We start from the raw sequence: 21,884 nt of genomic DNA, 5'->3' as shown, positions 1-21,884 counted from the left end.
TATTCCACCTTAATGATGGTGCATAGGTGTTGATTTTCTCATTAGCCTCACCATAGAGATAATTTAATAAGTAACGCATTGTAGTATACCTGATGGAGGTTGTAGATACATCAGGGTCGGTGAGTGTAACTATTCTTCTGATTTCTGTGGATAACCTTTCAAAGTAGGTGTTACCAGAAAGGACTTCATCAAGCGGTCAAAGTAGCTCAACGACCAGTATCCACTTCGCAATGAATATCAACAGACTAGTTGGCACTTGATACTTTCGAACAAGTGACTGTAGTAGCGCCTTTCCCATGGTGTGTTACTCCGAGCCTACTATGTCTAGTATTCTCATATTACTGCAGGTAGTTGCCGTTTTCATGTCGAGGGTCTAACTGAAATACATCTAAGTAGTATAGATATTGCATCTTAGAATAAAGCCATTCAGTTACAGCACATCATCTGCTAATCGGCTAATGCCAATGCAATGGCTTTCCAGTTAGTGCTACATTGCTATCGGATAATCGAAGCAGAAGTACTAAGTAGTAGTAACATGAGTTCGGCATGATGCGAAAGACAAGAAATATATTTTGCTGGCACTTCCCGGTCTCCAAAACGCGATTGCTAAGAAATCACAGCAAACACGATTAGTGGCATTTCATTTCCAATCAACATATCTGATGGCTTTACTTAGGAAGTATCTCCAATGGACGATATGAGATCTTGACATATCAATAGATTGTCATTTCGAGTGACCAGTGAATCTACATCCATGTCATCCAATCACATCACCGAAATCACATGATCCAAAGCGGTGACTTTATACCACCTAACCAAAACTAGTTAGACTTATCTCACGTCGAGCAACTCGGATTAGTCATACCGGCAAATCCAACCTTCCGGATTCACATCATAAACCCATTGAATGATGCAGTGAAAGAACCCAAGCACCCAGAGGACCGTTAACCTCTGCGCTTCTGCATTCCAAACCCGCAAACACAGCTCAGCTAGCAAGAGGGAATAGCTAATCGCAGGAGATGTCCGCGAATCCTTCGACCGACGACAACCCATCCGCGGCGGGATCTCCGCCTCAGGTCCCGGAGACCCGAGAACCGCAGCAGCAGCAGCAGCACGAGGAGTCCCCGACCGCGGAGGAGACAACACCCGGCCCTGAAACCAAGGAGAGAGAAGAAACAGAACAACCAAGCGAAAGAGAACCAGGAGAGAAACCAGAGGCAGCAGCAGCTACAGAATCAGATTCCGCACCTCCGTTACCGGACGAGGTCCCCCCGCCGCTCCCCAACGAAGTACCCCCAGGGGATAATAAAGATGACGGATGGGAACCCGTCTGGGACCCCACCGCCCAAGCCTATTACTTCTACAATCGGTTCACGGGGGTCTCGCAATGGGAGAACCCGCGCGTACCGGGCGCGACAGCTAAGGCGGATGATAACACCGCCGCGGAGGATGCAGACGCCGCCGGCCCCTCTTCCTCTGCTGCTGCTGCTGCCACCACTGCTGTGGTAGGTGGCTATAACCCCGCCATTCACGGTGATTACGATCCTACGGCGCCTTATGCGCAGCAATACGAGCAGCACAACCAGGACCCCTCGGGGGGAGGGGCGCTGGACCCGGAAAAGGCATATGAGGCCGTGGGCGCGTTCAATCGGTTTACGGGGCGGTGGCAGGCGGAGTCGCAGAATACAGAGTACCACAATGATGAAAATAAGTCGCACCGACAGATGTATGCATTCTTTGATGTGGATGCGGCGGCGAATAGTCATGATGGGCGGAGTCTGCGGGCGGAACGGAGTGCGAAGAAACTGACTAAGAAGGAGTTGAAGATGTTCAAGGAGAAGAGGAGGGAGAAAAAGGAGGAAAAGAGACGGGCGTGGCTGAGGGATTGAAGCTGCTGCTGGTGCTGGTGCTCGATTGAGCGAGCGCATTCTTACTTTGCTTTCTACTTGAGATACCTATTCTGTTTGTATGCTTACCGAGGATGCATGGCGTTGATGTAGTTATGGGTGCATGATAGAGCGGAATGTATAGTATATCTGCATTTGCAAACGTAACCTAGTATTGCAGCTACTGTACAGAGTAACTATACTTTGTAGAAAAAGAGTCACGATAAGAGATGGATAAAGATGGTGAGATCCACATGGTCACCTGACCGGGCATCAAAGTTCTCCCCAGAATAATTACGTCTCGACCACAACAGACAGCAGCATAGACGCTTGACGATTCACGCATATCGCTGAAGGTAAGACTGGCTGTTTCTTTTTATTCTTTGCGTCGGCAGTTTGTTCTCTTGAGCTTGTTCCGAACTTTATGGAGGGGCAATTCATGTAGTGAGGGGCAATACTTTTTTTCTGCAGCAGAAAGATGGAGAAGAAGAGATCAGAACATCATTGCGAGGACAGCGCAAGCGGGAAATCTATTGCTACATATTAGTTTCTTTCGCAAGCCGCGACATGTTCTACTCGATCTGCCTGGCTCTTCTTTCATACGAAGAAAGACAGTGGCTGCACGATCTTAACTGATATCGCATACCCCTCCATCCAACCCACTTCAACACCACTAACTTCCAAACCTCCGCACCAGAGATCAGAGACCCAAAGCTAACACGAACCCAGAAACTAAAGACACAAGATACCCACACCTCCCAACTCCAATTCTCCATCTACTACTACTCAACTTCACAACCAACAAAATGGTCACCCTAACCCCCGACACAATCGACGACCTAATCTACTCCGCCCGCGCCGGCGAACTCCAAGATCTCCAAACCGACCTCACCACCCTCGCAACCCAAACCTCCACGACCCCGGCGCACATCATCGCCGCAGCAATCGACACCGCTCCGCAAGAAGAGGGTGGAAGTGGCTCGAGTCTGTTGCATTATCCTGCTGCGAATGGCAACCTGGGTACGAAATATATCCACTCCTGCTCCAGAAGCCTAATGACAATACAACTGATATGATTGGTTTTATGTATATATATAGAAATCCTCACCTACCTCCTCACCACCCTCACGACCCTCCCCAGCCGCGATGAGATCAACAAGATTCTCAACCACAGAAACTACTCCGGAAACACGCCCTTGCACTGGGCGGCGCTGAACACGCACCTCGAGTGCGTGAAGGCGCTTGTTGAGGCCGGCGCGGATGTCGGGGTGAAGAATGATGCGGGGCTGGATGCGGTGTTTTTGGCGGAGCGGGCGGATTGGAAGACTCAGGAGGAAGGAGCGGATGATAATGGGGATGAGGAGGTGGAGGTGGAGATTGGTGGTGAGGGTGAGCAGAAACAGGATGCTGGGGAGATGACGAGGGGGAGACAGGTTGTGGAGTGGTTGTTGAGTTCGGAGAAGGCGGCGGAGTCGTTGGAGACTGCGGCTAGTAAGGATGAGAAGAAGGATGGAGAGGGGGAGAAGATGGATACGACGAATTAATTGACCTCATTGACTGGCTAGTATATATAATGATGGGGTGGAGGAGGGTTTTATGGGAATGGTTTGGTATAGACTTTTGCATCGTACATAACGTCACATAAAAGTTCATTGCGCTCTTGGTCTTTCGTGGTCTGGTCTACTCTAATTTACAAGAATTGTATAGAATAAGTGGTTTGAGGTTTAGTCTCGTCGGGCCTTAGACGATGACGAGGAGCTGGATCGTGAAGACGATGACCCCTTCACTGCGAGAGAATTCCCCCCAATCTCCCGCACCTTCATATCCAACCCCACGCGGAACTGTCGATCCCGCCAGGTCACCGTCACGCCGCCATAGACTGCCCATAGCCAGATCGGAAACGCCAGCATCTCCCGGCCCAGCCAGGCCGTGAACCACGCCCGGAAGGGTCGGCGCGTCACGCCTCGGGGCGGCCGCGCGAACGACGGCGTGTCTTCGTCCAGCTCCACCGTCTTCCCGCTGTGCAGCATGATGTACACGGTCCAGTCGATAAGGATCCATGTCACCATGCTCAGGCAGAAGAAGCCCCAGAATGCGGTCCAGGTGGACAGTGCCTCTGCAATGGCATAGCCTTGGTCTCCGAGGTATTGCGCCAGAGCTGTCGTGACGCCCCATGCTCCGTAGCAAGAGCACAGAATCGACTCGGTGCCTGGCTCGACCAGCGTTGCAAGCACGACGGTGAACTTGCGCACACGCAGCCATCGCACTCGGCGTGCGACGTATGCCTGCACGCTCATGTTGGCGACTGGCTGGAAGGCCAGATCACCAAACACAAGGGCGTGTTTGCCCCAGCGTTCTCCTTGCTCTTTCTCCCCGCGGACTTGTTTTCTCCAAAGCAGATCTCCGATCAGGTGGTCTTCACAGATGTTGTCCGAGAAGTAGTCGATACCCGCGTTCCGGCGATGGGGGTCTGACGGAGACGGCGCAGTGAGGTAGTCAAGATGCGAGCGGCGGAACATGTTCGACTTGCCCACAATGCATGGCGCGATCAGGACGGTGTTGATCGCAGTGTACATTTTCGCATGCGAGGACGACAGGAACAGCTCTTCCAAGCGGCCGCCACCGGTCGCCAGCATACCAGCCCCGTGGTCTATGACCATGGCGGTGTCACTGCTGTCGCGATTGGCGTTCCGGTTTGTGTGAGCCTCCAACAGCGCTTCCTGCTCTTCCCGGAGACCAGCGGTTCCTGTCATGTCGACTGCAACCGGCAAGTGGTGCACGAACTTGTACCTCTTCGTCGAATCGGCACCCGTTCCGCATAGCTTGTCCACCATGCGCCCGCAGACGCCTCTGCCGACCCACGCGTTGCAATCGATAATCCAGACAATATCGCCTTTGGCTTCACGGTAGGCACGACTCATGTTCCGAATCTTGGGGTTGGGCCCCAGATCGTAGGCGGGGACGTGGCCGGGCTGGAGTAACGGGTCATCGTCTTCAACGTATAGTCGCACATCGAACTGCGAGAAGTCCGACACCAATTTCTGGAGGATAGGGTAGGCAGGATCACTGTGGGAGGACACGCAGAAGCACACGGTCAGCTTATCGCGAGGGTAGTCCTGTCGGAAAGTCGAAGCCAGGCACTCGTAGAGGTGTGGTTCAAGACCCTTCACCGGTCGGATCGCGGTGACGTGGGGGGCGTTCGAAGCCGATGCGGATGAAGATTTCCGGGGTTTCCTCAAGTAGAAACGCCATCTGAAGGATAACGGAGGTGGAAAGTCAGCAAAGATGCCAAGCCTGATCCAGATGGGGTGAAGAGAAAAGAAAAAGGTAGAAAGTTACAGCTGAAGGTATCCCAGCATGCAGACAGCCACCACGACCGTATACCAGATCAATCCCACCCAACCGGCCGCGACAGCCCACTGCCAACCGCCATGGTAGATGGCTGGTTCAGCATCGGGGGGTTGCGAACGCGACTGAGGCTCTAACATAGGCGGACACAGCGAGAGGCGGAGATCTGACAGAAGGCAGAACAGGACGATGAGGACATTCTAGGGAAAGACGCAGACAGGCAGCAGGCAGTCAGACGAAGTGGAGGGAACGAGAGAAATGCGGTCGGGGCCACGATTCGTATTCGTTGTTTTTTTTTTTTCTTTTCTGGACTGGGGTGCGACGGCCACGCAAACCGTCAAGCTGCAGCAGAAACAGGCCGTAGACAAGCAATGAACCGTCGAGCCGAAGGACACTAGTGTTCCAGTCGGATCCAGCGGATGGTTGGCTCGGGCGCTGTGGTGGGTTTCACCCGCGAGGCTTTGCACTGTTAATATTAGTTGGTTTAAAGAGGCCGGCGGATGCTCGGATGCAGCCGCACTGCCTCCGCCGGCCTCAGGCACAGTTCCACTCGAAACATTCAACACCGTGCATGGGTTCCGTGCTTTACGCGTATAACCCATTTTCGTTGAAGCTGTCGGAAGAGTTCTCGACCGGTTATACGGTCAGTAAGTAAGTAAGTAAAAGTGATAAAGAATAATTGTCCCAAGATTTTGTCCTATTATACAAGATGCAAATCCATCCTTCGCCAAATCCCACCCAATTCCGACTCCGCATATGCAATAACCATCAGCTCGTCGGTGACCCCCAAAGAATAAAATTACAAAACCAGCCAAACCGACACATGAGTATGGTCTGTTACGTTTTTTTCTTCTTCCGGATCAAGTTGGCGTGGAGAACGTTGACAGCCGGCGATGGGTCCGACCCAGAAGATGCCGGAGGAGCCGCCGTTGATGCTCCAGCATTACCACCCTCCTCCCCTGTCTTGCTGTTCTGCTCAACTTCTGCATCGGCCTTCTTGCGCTTGCGAACAAGTCCGGTGGTCATGAGCGTACTAGCCTCCACAGGCTTTTGGGAGGATTCATCCTTCGTGTTTCGTCCCACCACCAGCTGTCCAACCCAGAGTTGATCTGCGAGGGAGGCTACCTTTTCGCCCCATGCCTTTGTGCTGGCAATTGAGGCCTCTTCACTGTCAAAATCCTGTTCAAGCAGGAAGTTGATCGCCGTTTTGTAGTCTGCTTCGCTCAGAACAGCATGTCCTCGTCCTGCCTCGGGCCAGTAAAAGGCATCAGCATCCGCGGGTTGCGGGGGCTGAGTTATGGCCTCAGATGGTATAGCAGCTGGCTGAGGTGCTGAAGTAGAAGTAGATTCACCCGTAGGTTCTGATGACAGTTGCTTGTCATGGTCTGTTGTCGTAGGATGTTCTGGAGCGGATTCAGCATCACTAGCCGGCTTTGTATTTGTCACACTTTCGCCAGACATCACCTGGGACACATGGTCCGTCAGGCTCTTGGAGTCGCCAAGGACAGACCGAGAACTAGTCATTTGTACCGAGTTCACAAGTCCAGGAGGATTGATAACAAGCCACAAGAACCCAACGAGTCTTCCAGCTGAGCATTCTTGTCGGAACGACATCATCTCCCAGAATTGGTCCAGAGATCTGACACTCCGCCATTGACCCGCATTCTCTGGGGATGTCCCGTCCGCTTCCTGCTTCGGAAGCTCATCATCCAAGTCCACCAAGAAGCGAGTTTTGGGGTCATCCGGAAACCGGGGGACCAAGCAACGCGGGGGCGCCTTGGGATTGTCACACAATTGGTGCACAGGATAGCTGGTGAGCCATCTTGGACGGTCTTTGTCGTCCAATCTGGCCAAAGGAGGAAAGAAGCCCCTGGTTTCGAACCGATCACATCCCGGGACGATCAGGAAAGCGGTTGCTGAGCTTTTGGCCGACTCTGTCTGATGGTCCTGGGCCCCTTTATCATGCGAACCGGACTCTGGCTCATACTCGCGCAAGATGGGGTCGACGACGCGGCACCACCATTTGATCAGGCCGCGGTCATCTAGGACATGCTTCTGAGGATTGTCAATGCTACCGGGAAACAGGTATTGGTTCTGCGCCCGGGCAAAAAGGGAGACTAGCAATCTGACACCCGGTCTTTGATGGGCTTTGACCAAAAAGGAGAGAAAGGTCTGAGAGATGCGCCGCAAAATGGAAACCTTGGGCGCATTGGGCAGGAGATGAAGGTAGCCGGTGGAGTCGGCCTTGGAAACGAAGATGGTGGTCAGGTGCGCAGTGCTGTACACCAGCACCTCCATGCCAAAGACAATCACCTCCGCGCCATCTTTCTCCTCTAAATTGACCGAGGCCGACAGAAAGTGGTTTTCGCAAAAGGTAGGTTCCGGTGTCTCCCCGGGAGGTGCGGCAAAGAGCGCGGTTGAAGGGGAGGGAGTCGAGGAGACATGGCGAATGGTGAGCTGGACGGGGGCCGGCAGCCCCTCGGCCAGCAGCTCGCCCAATTCTACATCAACCTGAGACATCGCGGATGGTGGCTTCCGCTGATGAAGGCCTGTGGAATTGTCCAGCGAGCGCCTGTGGCGTTCTCCAAGTGCTTTTTTTTCCCTCCTTGTCTTTTCCCCCTCAGACGCGTTCCATTTCACGGGCGATCACGTGCCGGCAAGCTGACGGCCTTTGCAATCCCCGCGTCTGTCAACTGTTGTTTACACTGAATTCACTTGATCAATTGGATAGTCTCATAACATATCAAGGCATTATGAGTATTTCATTCTCCGAGTTTTGATGAATTGTCTGTCGTTGCTAAATCAAGCGTATTCACTTCTAGTGCAGCTCCCGGATTAGCATATTGCCTCTACCAAGGTTCCGCACACTATCTATACTAACTTGAAAGCACCCACCATCTACCACTGGCTTACAGAGAGAAAACAGAGAGAATATGAAAGACATTCCAATATATACTTCACAGCCACTCCTGAACTAAGGCGTCTGGGTTTGACGCACGCCCGAGAGAGTTTTCCAACAATCTCAGCAGGTTCTTTTTGCTTGATCCTGGCTCCAGTATAATCTGCCGATACTCACTCCATGTCTGCTTATTCCACGGATCCTTGGCGAACCTTGTCAGATACAGATCCCGGGCCGATGTGGCGCAACTGGGTTGTAAGTATTCGTATCATGTCAAGTCATCCGAAGCGTGCTACCACAAATACGAGTAGTACCCAGCATCATATCCAGCAGTGAGATGACTGACTGTCGCAAACTCATATCCATTTCTACATGTGGAATAGTCCATCCCTAGTACCTCCTCCAAGAGACCGTACCAGAGCTTTTGGATGTTCAGTTCCGAACTTGAATTTGAACTGTAGATATGCAGGTCAAACATTGATATCGCTCTGAAGCCTGTTAGAGATTGGGTTTGTATACGTATCGAAGCTGGGACCGTACAGCAGACGACCATACCACAGAGGTTGGCCCACATATCGGCCACGAACAAGGTCATCCACGAGCTGGTCAGGAATCTGTGCCAAGGGATCAGCCTCCCCGGGATGTTGAGTCCGCCATTGCAACAATTCTTCCTCGTTTAACTGGGTATAATAGAGGCTCAATAGCTTCAAGACATCTCTCCCCCCACACCAGTTTTCCAGAGTCATACTAGGTATCTAAACCAAAGTCGCGAGGGCCTTGTGAACCATGGAAGCGTGCATAATGTCCTCGGGATAGTAGGTTGTGGATAGCGTGGCCCATCATTACGAAGATTAGCCAGAACATCTTCCGTTTCAACAGCATGGGCAAGAATGACTAACCATGAAACAGTGTGACCAATCTCCCATGTTGAAGAAGATGGGTGTCAGAAATTGTTGGAAACGCGCACATCAATACCACTGCAGGATATTGCCTCCTTCCATCCGGCTTGAAGCAGCCCTAAAAGAGAGTATGAGGAAACGAATATCACCATAGGAAGCAATGGACTCAACTCACGCTCTGCAAAATGACACACTGCTCCCCTCTCCCCTAACTCCGCCTCTAACCACAACCTCTCTTCCTCTGTCCTCTCTCGGATGAATCCCATCCACGCACCCCCACAAATGTGTCTTGTGTCTCCTTGTCCGGCGCGCCATATTGTAGCAAGTATAGCAGCTATAGATTAGAGTTTATGGCGTTGTCGAGAGCCGCGAGGGGGCGGATTACGGAGTCGTAGGTGGCTGTTGCCGGGGTCGTGGTGGATAGAATGTGCGTGCGGAGTGCTGTGTATTGGGGTATGAGACATTGCATGATTGGAAGCATTTGGGGGGCAGGGGGGATGGATTGGAGGGGTGGTGGTGGGCTTAGCATGGTGATGATGGTGTTCTATGTAGTGGGTGAGCTGATGGAGGAGGTAAGACTAGGGGTGTTTCCGAGGCATAAGTAGTTGTGTCTACACTCGGATAATGGTAGTATTGGACTATATGGGGCTTGGATGTAGATGTAGATATGACCTGATGGGGCATGGCATGGAGATGTGGTTGGGCACAGTCACTGGTTGAATATAATAAGTAGTTCTCTTATGTCTACCTAGAAGCTTGACTGGTTGTCTAATACTGGGCTACTAGTTGATCCTATTTATTTAACTGAAGTGACTGCATTGGCCTACAGAAAAAAGCGGCCCTATTGACCACTCAGGAAGCTTGTGATCCACCAGCATCAGGGGTTGATGGTCACACGTTCATAGCCCTTATCTGTACCTGGTTTCTAGTAGGTACTTACCAACTGCTCGATAAATGATATCATCGTTTCTCAGTCCAAAACTGAACCTCAACTTAACAACATATTTACTATACCAATTAACACACCGCTTCGATGATTAGAAATACTCCACCACAGCATCCAAATCATCCGCATTCAACAACGCAACTCCCTCCTCCAACAATGTCCTCCAGACAAAATTCCTCGTCCGCACCGGATAATACGGCGTACCCCAATACCTAGCGCCAATGCCCCTCTCCTCCGCCGTCTGAATCTGCTCCCTCAGCACCTCAATCTGCTCATCGCTAAGCTTCTCACCCTTGACGGGCCCCACAGCCGAAGCAAAGTTCGTCGATGCAATGGGCGAAATGAGACCCGTGATATCAGCGTATTCGGGCTCAGCTAGTGCCTCAAGTGGTGCATCGTAGAAGTAGTCCCGGTCTGCGACGGGACCGACCATGTCGAGCGGGGTGTTGCCGGTGCCGATGACGGTGACGGGGCCGGTAGTGAGAGTTTTATTGTCCTTGAGGGTGGTGAGATAGCCTTGGTCGCGGAGGGGTTGGAGAGCGGAGACCACGGCTTTAAGGGTCTCCGGGCCGGAGGTTTTGAGGTCAATGAAGAAGTAGAGGGTTTGGGTGGTGGAGGTGTCAAAGACGCCGCTGTAGGTGGGGTTAATTGCATTTGCTTCTGCATGGGGGGTGTAAGGTGTAATGATGGGTGACTTACTTGTTGGTTGGGGATGTTACAAATGGGCTACTGGGATTCTGGAGTTTAAGCACGTCCAGAATTGGGTTGATGTAGAGAGATTCCAGGGTCCGATCCTTTGTCAGGGAGGATTCGTCATGGCCGACCTGTACTGCCTTGTTAGAGTCGGATCGTGGACTGTGGGGATGTGAGTGTGAGACTGACGTAGAGAGTGTCATTATACAGCCATACATCGGCTTCTGTCGAGATACACCCTTTGGATAGGCCTTTGGTAGAAGAGGCTGATTAGCTAGCTGTGCTTGTCGCCATGCTAAAGTACAGTGCTGTGCCTACCGGTGTAGAAAGGTATGTCTCTCCAATAGTCACTGTCGTGGAGGTTAGTACATAGTCACAATATGGGGGTATGAGGCTACTACTAGAGCAATGGACTTACTTATGCGAGTGAACTGGGATCTGATAGAGTAATAAGCTTCAGTTCGAAACTCTATGAAGGAAGTATCATGATTGAAGCAGGAAAAGCATTTCTTCTCCATCTGAGATCCTACAATTAAGTGGAGTACTCACGGGCATTATACCCCGGGTAAAATCCGTCGGATAGCCATAATCATTGCTGCCATGCGTGTTCTTCAATACGCTTTGGAGCTCCGTGGATCCTCCGGCGGCCAGTCTCGGATCGCTGAGCAGGAACGCGGACGCCGCGACAGCAAGCGATCGGGTGTGTACCATGGCCTAGGGAGGAGTGTGGAAAGTATAACAAGTTAATGGATCCTGGCAATAGTAATAGTCGTTATTCAAGATAGAAATAATCAAAGAATAAGAATGATTGATTTCTAATATGTCGTCGGACTCAGCCTCTTTGTTGGGGAGGAGAGACAAATAAAGGGAGGTCAGCCAATCGCGGCCTCACGTGGCGGCCAGCAACCCCTATGGACAAGCAGATGGAAAACACGAGCAACCGACAAATCCATGATGGAGTGAATTGGTAGCATCTAATCTCTAGATAAAGGAACATATGCATTTTCATCTATCTAAATCTCAAGATAATGGTAGGTTGGTTGATAGGTGTCAGAGGTGGTGGTAGTGGTCAGAGACCACATAGGCAAAGATGACAGGGGATCAGGTGATGCCTGGCTATATTGAATGTCTCAAGATCTAATTTCGACTTGGCCATTTGCTTGACACTAGAGCAACATACATACAGAGCGAAAGGACAAATGAACATCAACCTAACGCTAGCCTTCTAAAGTAAACTAATCTGCACACAAACCAGCCCATCTGCGAGACGCCGGGGAGGTATCATTCAAACATAAGAATCATTATAGAAAAGCTAACACAATAAATGACACGGATCCATAGCCCAACAACCCAAGCTCAGACCTCCCGAATCGATGGTGGGCGAGAGCTGGTTTGAGACTCCTGTGTGCTGCTCCGCCGGAAGCTCAAGTTCCCAATGCGTTGGACCAGATTGCTTCCTACGGCGTCCACAGCTCCCTTGGGAGCAAGTAATGTGGGCCCTTGCGCTGCCGCCTCCTGGACCTTGAACAGCTTGATACTAGTTCCGTTCCAAACACCAACCGTGCCCGGCGTGGCGCCCGAGGCAGTGCCAACCACCATTTCGCTCGAGAAAATGAATCCCCAGAGCAGAGATTCGTACCAGCCCATAGAAAGGGCGGACCACTCAAATGAATGAACACGGACCGGCGATGGCTCTGAAACAATGGTATGAATTGCGGGATCTTCCAAGAACGAGGGCAGGTTGCTAATCAAGGTTCGAGCTTCAGGGCTTGAAGCGGATCGGAACGCAGCCTCAGGAACATGAGGAGCAATGGCGGAGACAATCGTGAGAATGGTATGGAGTGGCAATTCAGCCAACCAGGATTCGAGCTAAAAGAAATACACTGTTAGTGGTGTAACGCATGGAAATAAGGACAGTCACCTACCCATGCTGTAGTCGGCGTGAACCCGCTAGAAGATGTTGGGAACGCCGCCGAAAGACTACTCTGACTAGTCATGCTGTTTTGCCGCGAGAACGACGGCTGTCCAGCAGGCATCTTGCCTCGTGCTTTCTCAGACATGCCGCGCAGCTGAAGGGGAACGCTTTCTTCAATGACAGAGGAAATTGAAGGTCGACGAGAAGTCTGTACTGATGGCGAATCCTGCGCCGGTGTGTCCCGTCCCTCTCCTTCATCATCCGAATCCTCATCTCCACCAATGGAAAAAGGACTATTTTCTTCTGGTATGCGACCCAATGGAGAACGCGTGTCTGAAGATACCGGATGTTCTTCCTCTGAGGCGGAAAGAACCGGACTGCCCACGAATTCATGCGAACCGCTTGAAGACTTTCTTCGCTCATTCTGGCGTTCTATCTCTTGTTGCCCGCTCTCAAGAGTGAATTCTCGCACTGCCTCAAAACGCTTTCTATACTTTAGAATAGCATATACGAGGAATGGGTTTTCTGCAACAAGTTAGCACGTTATCTGAAGATTTGCAATAAACGACCTACTGGTAAACTGATGTTCAAGAATTGAGTTGATAGACTCGAGGACCGAGGAAAGAAGGGTGTGATTCGTCTCGTTAGCCAGTAGAAAGCTGGGCGCTGACATGGATGAGAAGAGCTGCAGCAACTTCGAGCACGAGCTCGGAGAAAGATGTTCAACATGCGGGGCAATATTATTGATGATAGCCAAAAGCGCAGGGTATACTGTGTTCAGCTTTCCTTTGCTGGCAGTGATCAAAGTGTGAATGGACTATACCACTGTCAGTTATTGTGACTAGTCTTCGAACTCTGAGCGACAAACCATGATCAAAAAATCAGCATAAGATCCCCGGAACGCAGGGATACGGATACTCTGAGGAAGAGTCTCCTGAGCCTCGAACTTGGTATTCAAGCTCTGCCCAAAATTGGGCTCCACGCTCATCGTCTGCATGATGAAGATGCACATCCTGACGACGCCCTGCTTAGAAGGGTCTGATTTATACTCGATAGCATAAAATATACAGAGGATAACAAAGTCGTGCGAGCGGTTCGAGTCGATGATGAAGGACCGGAATCGCTTGTTGCATTGCAATGCCTCCCAGAACAGAACGAGCATCTCGGGTGCCCATTTGACCGATCTCTGGCTACCTGGAAGATAGGAGTTGGTCGCTTGCATCTTTTGGAGAGGGGGTTAGCAGAGTGATTTGGAAAATCGACGGCAAACTTACCGGCTGATTCAAGATTCGAGTCATGCCATCAGTAAGGAACTGGAAGTCTTGCGGCCGATGTAATCTTCCGAAGTAGTGTCGATAATAGTTCTTCGGCGGTGCTCCGCGACCATCTTCCGGCACTGGATATAGAAGAAGTACAAGGAGAAACTGCAGACAATAGATGACCAATATCTGCTTGGGGTCTTTCCAAACGACATGATCATACGGCACCCTCCATGAAGCAGGGTTGTACTTGATAGCCTGTCGTAGATTTGTCAGTATTTCCCCACACCCTGCTACCTGCAATGCTCCCAAAACGTACAGTGTTCAGTAGTGAGCATAGTAGAGTTAGTACCACCTGCTTGTCCGAACAAGTCGTCATGTACGTGATAGCCTTGACGCCTTGCACAGGAAGTAGACCTTCGATAGTCAGCAAGTAGTTCCCAAAAAAGGGAAGACAATCTACTCACTAGACGGCATGTACATTGCTTTTCCGGTCAAAGTAAGCAATAACCGTAAGATTTCGCAGCGGTTGTTCTCTAGCTCTTTTGCAGAACCCATTGACGTATTGCAACCCACCCCACTCTGCCAGATCGAGTACGACACCTTGCTCTTCGCGGTAGGCAACGGCGGAATTGTAAAGTTAGTGTAGAAAAGGAGCTCCAGCAGGTTGTCAATCAGTTCCTCAGCTAAAGGTTTCGCATCTTCAAAACCCGTGGCTCGCGGGGCTGTCTGATCTAAGTCCTCCGCCTGTGCTTCATCAAACAGTACCTCCGCAGCAACTTGCGCCTCTCTGGTTCTCTTCTTGCGACGAGTCCAGAAAAACTTCTCCTCCCATTCCTCTAGGTGTTCAGCCTCGTAAACAAAGGGGAGGAGGCGGGTGAGGATGCGGACACAGTTGAGTGCATCGCGGTCGGGGGCGAGTTCGGGGTCAGGAAATGATGGATGGTTTTTTAAAACGGTGAGACGCGAGGTGACTGAGAGCAAGAGGGTTTCAAAGTTAGATAAGGCATGATCGCGAATTCGTCGTATATCGGCAGGTGTGAATAGGCTGAAGACGTCCTCTGAGGACTCTGGGAGCTCCCAGAACTACACGAATCGGTCAGTAATCCACTTAGGCGTCACACAAAAGCTGGAGCAGAAAAAAGGGAGGCGAACCCTGGCCCAATAGGGATCATCCGCAGGAATGTCCTTCTCCTCTGAAAGACGGAAGATGCCCTGCTTGAAGACGAGCTTGGACTCCGAAGCTCCCATCGTGAAGTCTCCAGCGAAGATCACGGAACTATTGACCTCATGCAGTAAATCAGCGCTAGGATCTCAGGAAGAATGTCCGTTATGAGGGTAATCCTCGGGGGTGATTTGCTTGGGACGTAAGCCCAATAGTTTCCGGCCGCGTGTGAATGAATGAACTTGTGGCATGTTGGCGGTCTTGGGGTCAATGCCTTGGAAGCGGGAACTAGGCCCGCGGAGAACCGGAGATCGACTGGGGAACGAACCTCAGCTGAACCTACACACCGTCTCCTATTGAAAGTACGCGGCGATCAAGTCGCAGTCTCGGAGATTATTCGAGAATTATTCTTAGGAATCGGACCCTCTCTAAAAGTACATCATGCAACATGCAGCATCATAACAAAATACGGCCTAAAGGTAGTTCCGAAGCACCCCGCTAGAAAACACGAGTTTACATGAATCGTCTCTTATTCTTCCCTGAGACCCAAAACAAGACCAATAATGTGGTCCAAATCAGAGGCTACCGTTGCTTGCTGACAGACGCCGGCTCCGCTCATACAGCCACTTGTTGCTCAAACCCAGGCTCACACGCTTGCCACCTACTGGTGAAGGAGTTGCGGGCGCAATGCTGGACATGCCGGAGAATGTCGACATAGTCGACTCCCTGAACGTGGATGTAGAGTCTTTGAACGTAGACTCCTTAAAGGAAGATTCTTTGAAGGGCGAGAAGGATGAGCTGCGCCCGAGCGGAGACGAAGATCCGAAGCTCGGCCTCCGCCCGCTCTCTTTGCTCCCATTCGTGACCACTTTGTGCAATAACGGGCTCGGAGAAGGCGAAAATGAAGGTCCTGACGATAGCCTGTGCCCGGAAGCGCCAGCACTTGCTGACAAGGGCGAACCGGATCTGCTGGCTGGGCTGGCGTTCCGAGACGCAGAAAGTCGGTACCTGGGCGGAGTAACGTACGTCGTGCCCGGGGTCAGTGACTGTGTGGCGGAGGGATCCAGTCCCAAAAGCGAGCGTTGTGTAGGGGTCAATGGAATATCGGAGAAATTGTCTTTCGGACGAAAGAGAGGGTACAATGCAATCAGGATGTTCAGAGCAAAGATGACTCGTAGGACTAGCAATGAAAGATCGGGATATGTAGAGATCGGACTGATGTTCTGAAGCCAAAGCGAACTGTTGCGACGCTGGTTAGAAGGCCCCCTGGAACCACGCACTTGATGTGTCTGCTAGCAGCACTCACTATGACTTGACGGTATCTCCAAACACCCAGGTCGCGAACAAAGCGGCCGTGTTCCACACAAGCTTATTTATATTGCGATCTCCGAATGTACCAGCATTCTGTCGACGAACGACCTCGTTCAGATGAGGATGACGCCACTTTCCAGGCGTCTGAGAGCCATCGGGTGTCGCTGCAGGTGCAGATGCAGCTTTCGGGGTAGAAGGAGGGGCGGGGGACGCCATTGGTTTATATTGAAGGCGGGGGAGAGTAAACGCTTGGGTGGAAATAGCACTACATGGTCTTAGTATGGCATCTTGTCACGACGATGGGCAAAGGGGGGGAAGGGTATGATGACTTACCTGAAATAGGAAAATTGCTGTTGGACTTACCTGTAGTTGAATGAAATGCGAAATGAAGATACGCGTGCCCTACCACATCGGTGACTATGGGATCTCTGATGACGGATTACAAAGAGGGCCCCGACAGGATCATGGTCGCAGGGGAGGGGCAGGCAGGAGTCGGGGTTGAGTGAATGTGAATGGGGCAGCGACTGATTGTTTTGATGATAAGTGCGCCGGCAAGGGTCACTGGCAACCACAAGCGCCTTTGGCGCGAAGTTTTCAGCCAACCCAAATCGGGAGCTTTCAGCGGCACTAGTCAGCTTAGGCGCCGCGGCTCCCCACATCTGGCATCATAGCCATTCTTCCATAAGCCATTAGCCTCAGCCCCGGCTCAGCCCCCTCACGTCACCCATTCTTCCATCGATCTCACCCCGTTCATTAAAGAAGCAGCATTTCTTTCTTTCAATTCGCGTATGGATGCTTGATACGCCACACTAGATACACTCGCTCTCTCCATAATGGACTCCAATCCGTCCATCGTGGCCAAGCTTGATGCCTTCGTGGCAGAGCTCCTGGCCGACTGGAACATCTACACTACTCTGATCGCCGGCGGCATTGTCGCTTTCCTCGTCTTCTCCTTCGTCACCTCGAAAGATTCCGATATTCACCCTTTTCTACTCGCTCGCCAATCGACCGCTTTTCCCGTGCGACAGCCCGGTGAAACTGCTCAATACCGCAGTCTAGAGACTCCTCACGGTTTCCCCCTCCGATCCGGACTCAACGTCAAGGACCCCGGCGCTCCGAGATGGACAAGCGGTCGCAAGGGTGATCTGCGCGATGTTTGGAAGGCCGCCGTGCGAGGTGCAGTGGGAGAGGATGGCAAGGGCTCTGGTAAACAAGGAAAGATCTATACTGTGCTCGGCAGAAAAGCAATCGAACATTCGTTAGAGCAAGTTACCCAAGAAATCAATGTCATCGGAAGTCGTTTGCAGTCCTCCAAGGTGAACACGGTCGCCATCTGTCTGACAGACTCGGTTGAGCTTCTGGCTGCTATCTTCGGTTCGAGCATCCTTCATTTGTCCGATGATTCCATTCGTTGCTGACGAGATCTCTAGCGGGCGCTTTCTACGGACTCAAGACAATTATCATCCCCCATAACTTGGAGGCCGAGTCTCTATCGACTCTTCTGAAGGAGTCCGAAGCGGAGGCTCTTATCGCGGAAGCCGGCGCTCTTGATCTGTCTCTCGTCGCCAAGGGTAATGATCAGCTCTCGCAGGTCATCTGGGTCGCGAAACTCGGAAGCAGGCACATGGACTGGAACGATGTCCCCGAAGATGTCAAGGGCACTCTGGAGGTGAATGTTTGGCACGAGCTGGTGGAAGAAAAGAAGGACCTTGCCGGTCTTGAAGTTCCCAGCTGGGACCCCAGTTCTCCTGCGCCTTCGCTCACCACTGTCTGGCCATCCAAGTCCTCCGCAGGCGAGTTCATCGAATATCAATCAGAAGTAGGCAATCTCTGATAACACATCCGGCTCAGTCGTGCGCTAACATAGATTAGAACTTGGTTGCGGGTATTGCTGGAATCATGTTCTCCCTCCCTCGTCCTCAGCGGTTGAGCTCCAACGATCTCGTTCTCTCGATTGATTCCCTTTCGCGGTCATACCCTCTGTGTCAGATCATGGCTGCACTGTACTCGAATGCGTCTGTTGCCCTCAACTCGGTTGCTGGAGAGAGCGTCGACTTCGCTCTCGCCACTGTTGGATTGTCTCCGACAGTCATCATTGCTTCTTCGCGCACCATGTCTGAATATCACAGCAAATTCATGAAGCCGCACTCTGGGTTTATTTCTCTCTTTTCTCGCTGGATCCAGGTACGAAGCCTGGATTCTGGTTACATGCCCTCGCATGGTGTGCTGAACCAGGTGGCCAACGTCGGGCCGACCGCTGAACTCTCGCTCGATAAGCTGCGTCTGTTGTGCATTTCGCACCGTGTTGATGCCGATCGTGAGGCTCAGCTGGACTATGAGCAACTCGCAGACTTGCGTATCCTCACTGGAGCACGCGTGGTGTACGCCCTGACCGGTCCTGGAGTTGCTGGTGCTGTCTTCCAAACCAATGTTTTCGACTATCGCCGCTTCCAAGGCTCGAGCCACTTTGGTGCACCTCTGAGCAGTGTCGAAGTTGTGCTGACTGGTGTGTCGGGTGATGAGGCAAACGAGCAGGGCCAGGTAAGTCAGCCGACAATCAGACATCTTTTTCATCCGCTAATCATTTCCTTAGATTACCGTATCCGGTCCTTCTGTCATCTCTGGCAAGACCACTCTGGAAGGACGTGCTCGCATTCGCGATGATAACACCTTTGAGCTCCTTCCCTAGTCCACTAGTCGAGCACATAATGAGCGTTTGAGCATATATTCCGGGTTCTTCTTTCCTATTGTCAACCCTTTCAACCTTAAACCATCCCATCAGTAAACCATCTCATCACTGCATCATAACAATTGAACCTTAGCAAGCACAGCTTAGTTTGTCTCAGAAAGAATGAAAGGAAATGGCATCTATCTTCAGATACAGATACAGCTCCGAACGATCCAAAATGGTAATATACAGTAAAGATAGAATCAGCTGAAATGGCAAAATGTAGCAAGACACCGGCTCTAGTTCTCATGCAAGAGCTGAGCCTGCGCCAGACCCAGCGAAGGGTTCTTCTGAATCTCCTCAGGAGCGCTCTTCTTCTGCTTGGCGATCCACTGACCCAGCTCGTTGAGGCGGTTCTTCAAGCCCGGAGCAACAGCCTTGTCATTGGCAATGCCCTGCACCTTCAGCGCAAGCTTCATGCCGTTATAGATCGGCACATTCTCCTGCAGCATCTTATCCACAGCGCGCCAATCCTGAACATCACTAGCAAAGTTACCCATCTTCCAGCATCCCAGCACCCGACTACTGTAGATGCGCACCAGACCACCCTGATCCTTACCCTCGAACTCACTCAGCGCCCTAGCAGCACTCAACTCCAACAGTGTGCCAGATACAAACGGCTTTCTCTTCGGATCAGCCATCAAATCATGCTGAGCATGTGCCGGCCGCTCCATCAACCCAACCAACTGCGTCGCCATATTGAGAGCCTTCGTGACCTCCTGGCCCTGGAACTCCGCCTTCTGAGCCTTGCGATGCAGCTCAAAGAACAACCGCTGCACAATCCCGACCTCATTCAGCTTCACGCCCGTCCTGTCCGCCTGCTTCGCGCACTCCACCACAAAGTTCAGCGCATTGTGTTCGCCCGCCTTCCGCACAAGCCACTCCATCCGGCTAGGCTTCAAATGCCGCTTGGCCATCTGAAGTCCCGACAGGAACGGCACCAGGTTCTTCCAATCCTCCTTGCTCTGCATCAGGCTGATTACCTCCGCGGCTTCTTTGAGCGTCGGTCGTGATTGCGGGTCCATCGGGCGCAGGAGGAAGTCTTCGTCCTCGCTTATGTTGGCCGTCACTGGCTCTTGCTCCAGTCTGTCGGCGTATTTCTGCCGAAACATGAGACGTCGTTGGTCCTGGCCTAGACCGAAGGGTATGAAGAGCTCTTCGCGGAACCGGGTGAGGGCTTGGTCCAGCTCCGGGGACGAGGTTTGTTGGAAGGTAGGGATAGCTGCGGATGGTCCGTTAGTTTCTCCGTCTGCTCAATTCCAGAGTACATCAAGCAGGTAAATAGACATACCATTTCTCGAAGCATTGCGCGTCTGTGTGAGCGACCCGATGGATTGACGCAGAGTAGTGGAATTCTGGCTGCGGAAGAGCCTTCCCACGGCGTTTTGCGCCATCGTTATGGGAGATATCTATACTCAACGGACCACAAAGAAAGAAAAAGAATACAGTCCGGAGGAAACTCTCACTCAATCCCTCGAAACAAAACCACCGGGGTCGAGCAAGTAGATAGATAGTTATTTGGCGGCAGAAAAGTTCCCGAGCGTCGAATCTGGGACTGATGGCCCAAACAGGCAACTCGCGGCTTGGCGGAAATTCTGCCGGTCCGAATTTCTCGATCCGCCCTCCCAAGTTCCGCATCACGATTGAACCTGTGTCTTGCTTCCTCAAACGCCAAGGTGGTTTAATTGCACCAAGGAATAAGCCATGGCGTCTTCTTCCCCGATCCTGCAGCAGCTGGGCTGCTTTCGGTCCCTCCTCCTGAAGCCCCAGTCCCTGTCGTCCACCGTCAACAACCAGATCGGTCGCCGTGCGCTCAGCACCGTCTACTCCGCGAAGCCTGAGCCCAAGCCTCTCCCTAAGAACCTGCCGGAGCAGTTCCTTCGTCAATTACCGCTTCGCATGCGGCCGAATCCTGGTATGGACTGAACTATCTCATTCTATGCTTGGACTTGCATCCATCTCGAGTTACCGATGGCTTGCTTTACCCGGATCATATATCTAACATGTTTAATGAATGATATGCAGAGCGCAAAGAACGCAAGATCCCTCCTCCGCCGCCGGCCCCTCAGTGCAAGGACCCCGTGAACGCCGTGCAAGAGGCCCAATTGGCGCAGCTGGACCCCACGGGCGAGCGCCGCGCTCTTTTCGACTACAGACGGAGTCCTCGCAGTGTCAAGGTCGGAGATGTTCTGCGGGTGACGTTCAAGAACGGAGATCCGTTCTCCGGAGTGTGTTTGAGCATTCGGTTGCGCGGCATTGATACGTCGTTCTTGTTGCGGAACCAGTTGACGAGAGTTGGAGTTGAGATGTCCATCAAGGTGTTCAGTCCTAATGTTGAGAGTGTGGAGATTGTGCAGAGGGCGGAGAAGAGAAAGAGACGCGCGAGGTTGTATTACATGAGGTGCGTATCAATTCCTTTGTGGATAGTGGATTGTATTGGATGGGAAGGCTAACAAGATCTCCTTCGGGGTTATAGGAAGCCCAAGCACGACATGGGCAGCGTCGAGAACCTCGTTGCGAACTACCTCCGGCAGAAGAGATCGCTTACCGGCAAGAGGGGCGGTGGCCAGACGAAGAGACGGTAGACTCGGTCAGACCCTTTCTGCGCATAGTTTGGACTTGGGTTTATTTGGCGCGAATGAATGTGTATTATTACTAGCATATGTGTGTATATTGAATTTCAGTCCCGGTTTTACTTTTTGGGCGGATATGGATGATTCTTGAGATGTTGGTTGCAGCTCATGATACCTACCTAGGCCGGGGAAGCATCTAAAAGAGAGAAAGATAATGAATTAGAACATCTACACCTTCCGAATCATTTCTTCTACGATCTTC

General features: G+C 51.7%; 10 protein-coding genes across 10 annotated transcripts; 4 read left to right on the top strand and 6 right to left on the bottom strand.

Annotated features, from left to right (window-relative positions):
- The first annotated feature begins 914 nt into the window (after window positions 1–914).
- On the top strand, window positions 915–2,059 carry BDQ94DRAFT_143494 (WW domain-containing protein). The gene has a single exon (XM_026766246.1). It carries the CDS (start codon window positions 1,020–1,022, stop codon window positions 1,887–1,889), a length of 870 nt encoding a protein of 289 aa, XP_026626666.1. The 5' UTR covers window positions 915–1,019; the 3' UTR covers window positions 1,890–2,059.
- Window positions 2,060–2,692: 633 nt separating this feature from the next.
- Window positions 2,693–3,430, top strand: BDQ94DRAFT_170242 (ankyrin repeat-containing domain protein; the record flags this gene model as incomplete). Its single annotated transcript, XM_026771449.1, has 2 exons — window positions 2,693–2,906; window positions 2,985–3,430. 2 exons carry the CDS (start codon window positions 2,693–2,695, stop codon window positions 3,428–3,430), a joined length of 660 nt encoding a protein of 219 aa, XP_026626665.1.
- BDQ94DRAFT_143490 (putative ceramide glucosyltransferase) lies at window positions 2,884–5,655 on the bottom strand. Its single transcript, XM_026766245.1, has 2 exons — window positions 5,226–5,655; window positions 2,884–5,138 (listed from the first exon to the last, which is right to left on the bottom strand). The coding sequence occupies exons 1-2, from the start codon at window positions 5,372–5,374 to the stop codon at window positions 3,611–3,613; spliced, it is 1,677 nt and encodes a 558-aa protein (XP_026626664.1). The 5' UTR covers window positions 5,375–5,655; the 3' UTR covers window positions 2,884–3,610.
- A 313-nt stretch (window positions 5,656–5,968) lies between these two features.
- On the bottom strand, window positions 5,969–8,366 carry BDQ94DRAFT_143489 (H3 histone acetyltransferase RTT109). Its single transcript, XM_026766244.1, has one exon. The coding sequence runs from the start codon at window positions 7,752–7,754 to the stop codon at window positions 6,072–6,074; it is 1,683 nt and encodes a 560-aa protein (XP_026626663.1). The 5' UTR covers window positions 7,755–8,366; the 3' UTR covers window positions 5,969–6,071.
- A 1,390-nt stretch (window positions 8,367–9,756) lies between these two features.
- On the bottom strand, window positions 9,757–11,497 carry BDQ94DRAFT_143487 (uncharacterized protein). The gene is made up of 6 exons (XM_026766243.1): window positions 11,221–11,497; window positions 11,090–11,109; window positions 10,990–11,021; window positions 10,861–10,922; window positions 10,678–10,802; window positions 9,757–10,610 (listed from the first exon to the last, which is right to left on the bottom strand). The coding sequence occupies exons 1-6, from the start codon at window positions 11,380–11,382 to the stop codon at window positions 10,070–10,072; spliced, it is 942 nt and encodes a 313-aa protein (XP_026626662.1). The 5' UTR covers window positions 11,383–11,497; the 3' UTR covers window positions 9,757–10,069.
- An 82-nt stretch (window positions 11,498–11,579) lies between these two features.
- Window positions 11,580–15,259, bottom strand: BDQ94DRAFT_143484 (Hid1 family protein). The gene is made up of 8 exons (XM_026766242.1): window positions 15,001–15,259; window positions 14,313–14,931; window positions 14,165–14,262; window positions 13,861–14,103; window positions 13,455–13,808; window positions 13,160–13,403; window positions 12,597–13,111; window positions 11,580–12,540 (listed from the first exon to the last, which is right to left on the bottom strand). The coding sequence occupies exons 1-8, from the start codon at window positions 15,094–15,096 to the stop codon at window positions 12,028–12,030; spliced, it is 2,682 nt and encodes an 893-aa protein (XP_026626661.1). The 5' UTR covers window positions 15,097–15,259; the 3' UTR covers window positions 11,580–12,027.
- Window positions 15,260–15,403: 144 nt separating this feature from the next.
- On the bottom strand, window positions 15,404–16,963 carry BDQ94DRAFT_143483 (nuclear pore complex component-domain-containing protein). Its single transcript, XM_026766241.1, has 3 exons — window positions 16,655–16,963; window positions 16,317–16,586; window positions 15,404–16,249 (listed from the first exon to the last, which is right to left on the bottom strand). Exons 2-3 carry the CDS (start codon window positions 16,535–16,537, stop codon window positions 15,586–15,588), a joined length of 885 nt encoding a protein of 294 aa, XP_026626660.1. The 5' UTR covers window positions 16,538–16,586; window positions 16,655–16,963; the 3' UTR covers window positions 15,404–15,585.
- A 70-nt stretch (window positions 16,964–17,033) lies between these two features.
- On the top strand, window positions 17,034–19,149 carry BDQ94DRAFT_31860 (uncharacterized protein). The gene is made up of 4 exons (XM_026775481.1): window positions 17,034–17,695; window positions 17,752–18,140; window positions 18,194–18,862; window positions 18,915–19,149. The coding sequence occupies exons 1-4, from the start codon at window positions 17,155–17,157 to the stop codon at window positions 19,008–19,010; spliced, it is 1,695 nt and encodes a 564-aa protein (XP_026626659.1). The 5' UTR covers window positions 17,034–17,154; the 3' UTR covers window positions 19,011–19,149.
- BDQ94DRAFT_31853 (uncharacterized protein) lies at window positions 19,137–20,572 on the bottom strand. Its single transcript, XM_026775480.1, has 2 exons — window positions 20,341–20,572; window positions 19,137–20,271 (listed from the first exon to the last, which is right to left on the bottom strand). Exons 1-2 carry the CDS (start codon window positions 20,441–20,443, stop codon window positions 19,289–19,291), a joined length of 1,086 nt encoding a protein of 361 aa, XP_026626658.1. The 5' UTR covers window positions 20,444–20,572; the 3' UTR covers window positions 19,137–19,288.
- A 125-nt stretch (window positions 20,573–20,697) lies between these two features.
- Window positions 20,698–21,862, top strand: BDQ94DRAFT_143480 (mitochondrial 54S ribosomal protein bL19m). The gene is made up of 3 exons (XM_026766240.1): window positions 20,698–20,964; window positions 21,075–21,450; window positions 21,526–21,862. Exons 1-3 carry the CDS (start codon window positions 20,754–20,756, stop codon window positions 21,632–21,634), a joined length of 696 nt encoding a protein of 231 aa, XP_026626657.1. The 5' UTR covers window positions 20,698–20,753; the 3' UTR covers window positions 21,635–21,862.
- Window positions 21,863–21,884: the final 22 nt, after the last annotated feature.

The sequence above is a fragment of the Aspergillus welwitschiae genome (assembly GCF_003344945.1).
Source record: "Aspergillus welwitschiae strain CBS 139.54b unplaced genomic scaffold BDQ94scaffold_15, whole genome shotgun sequence".
Classification (NCBI taxonomy): Eukaryota; Fungi; Ascomycota; class Eurotiomycetes; order Eurotiales; family Aspergillaceae; genus Aspergillus; species Aspergillus welwitschiae.
Note: the sequence above shows the minus strand (reverse complement) of the source record. Positions and strands in the feature narration are given on the sequence as shown.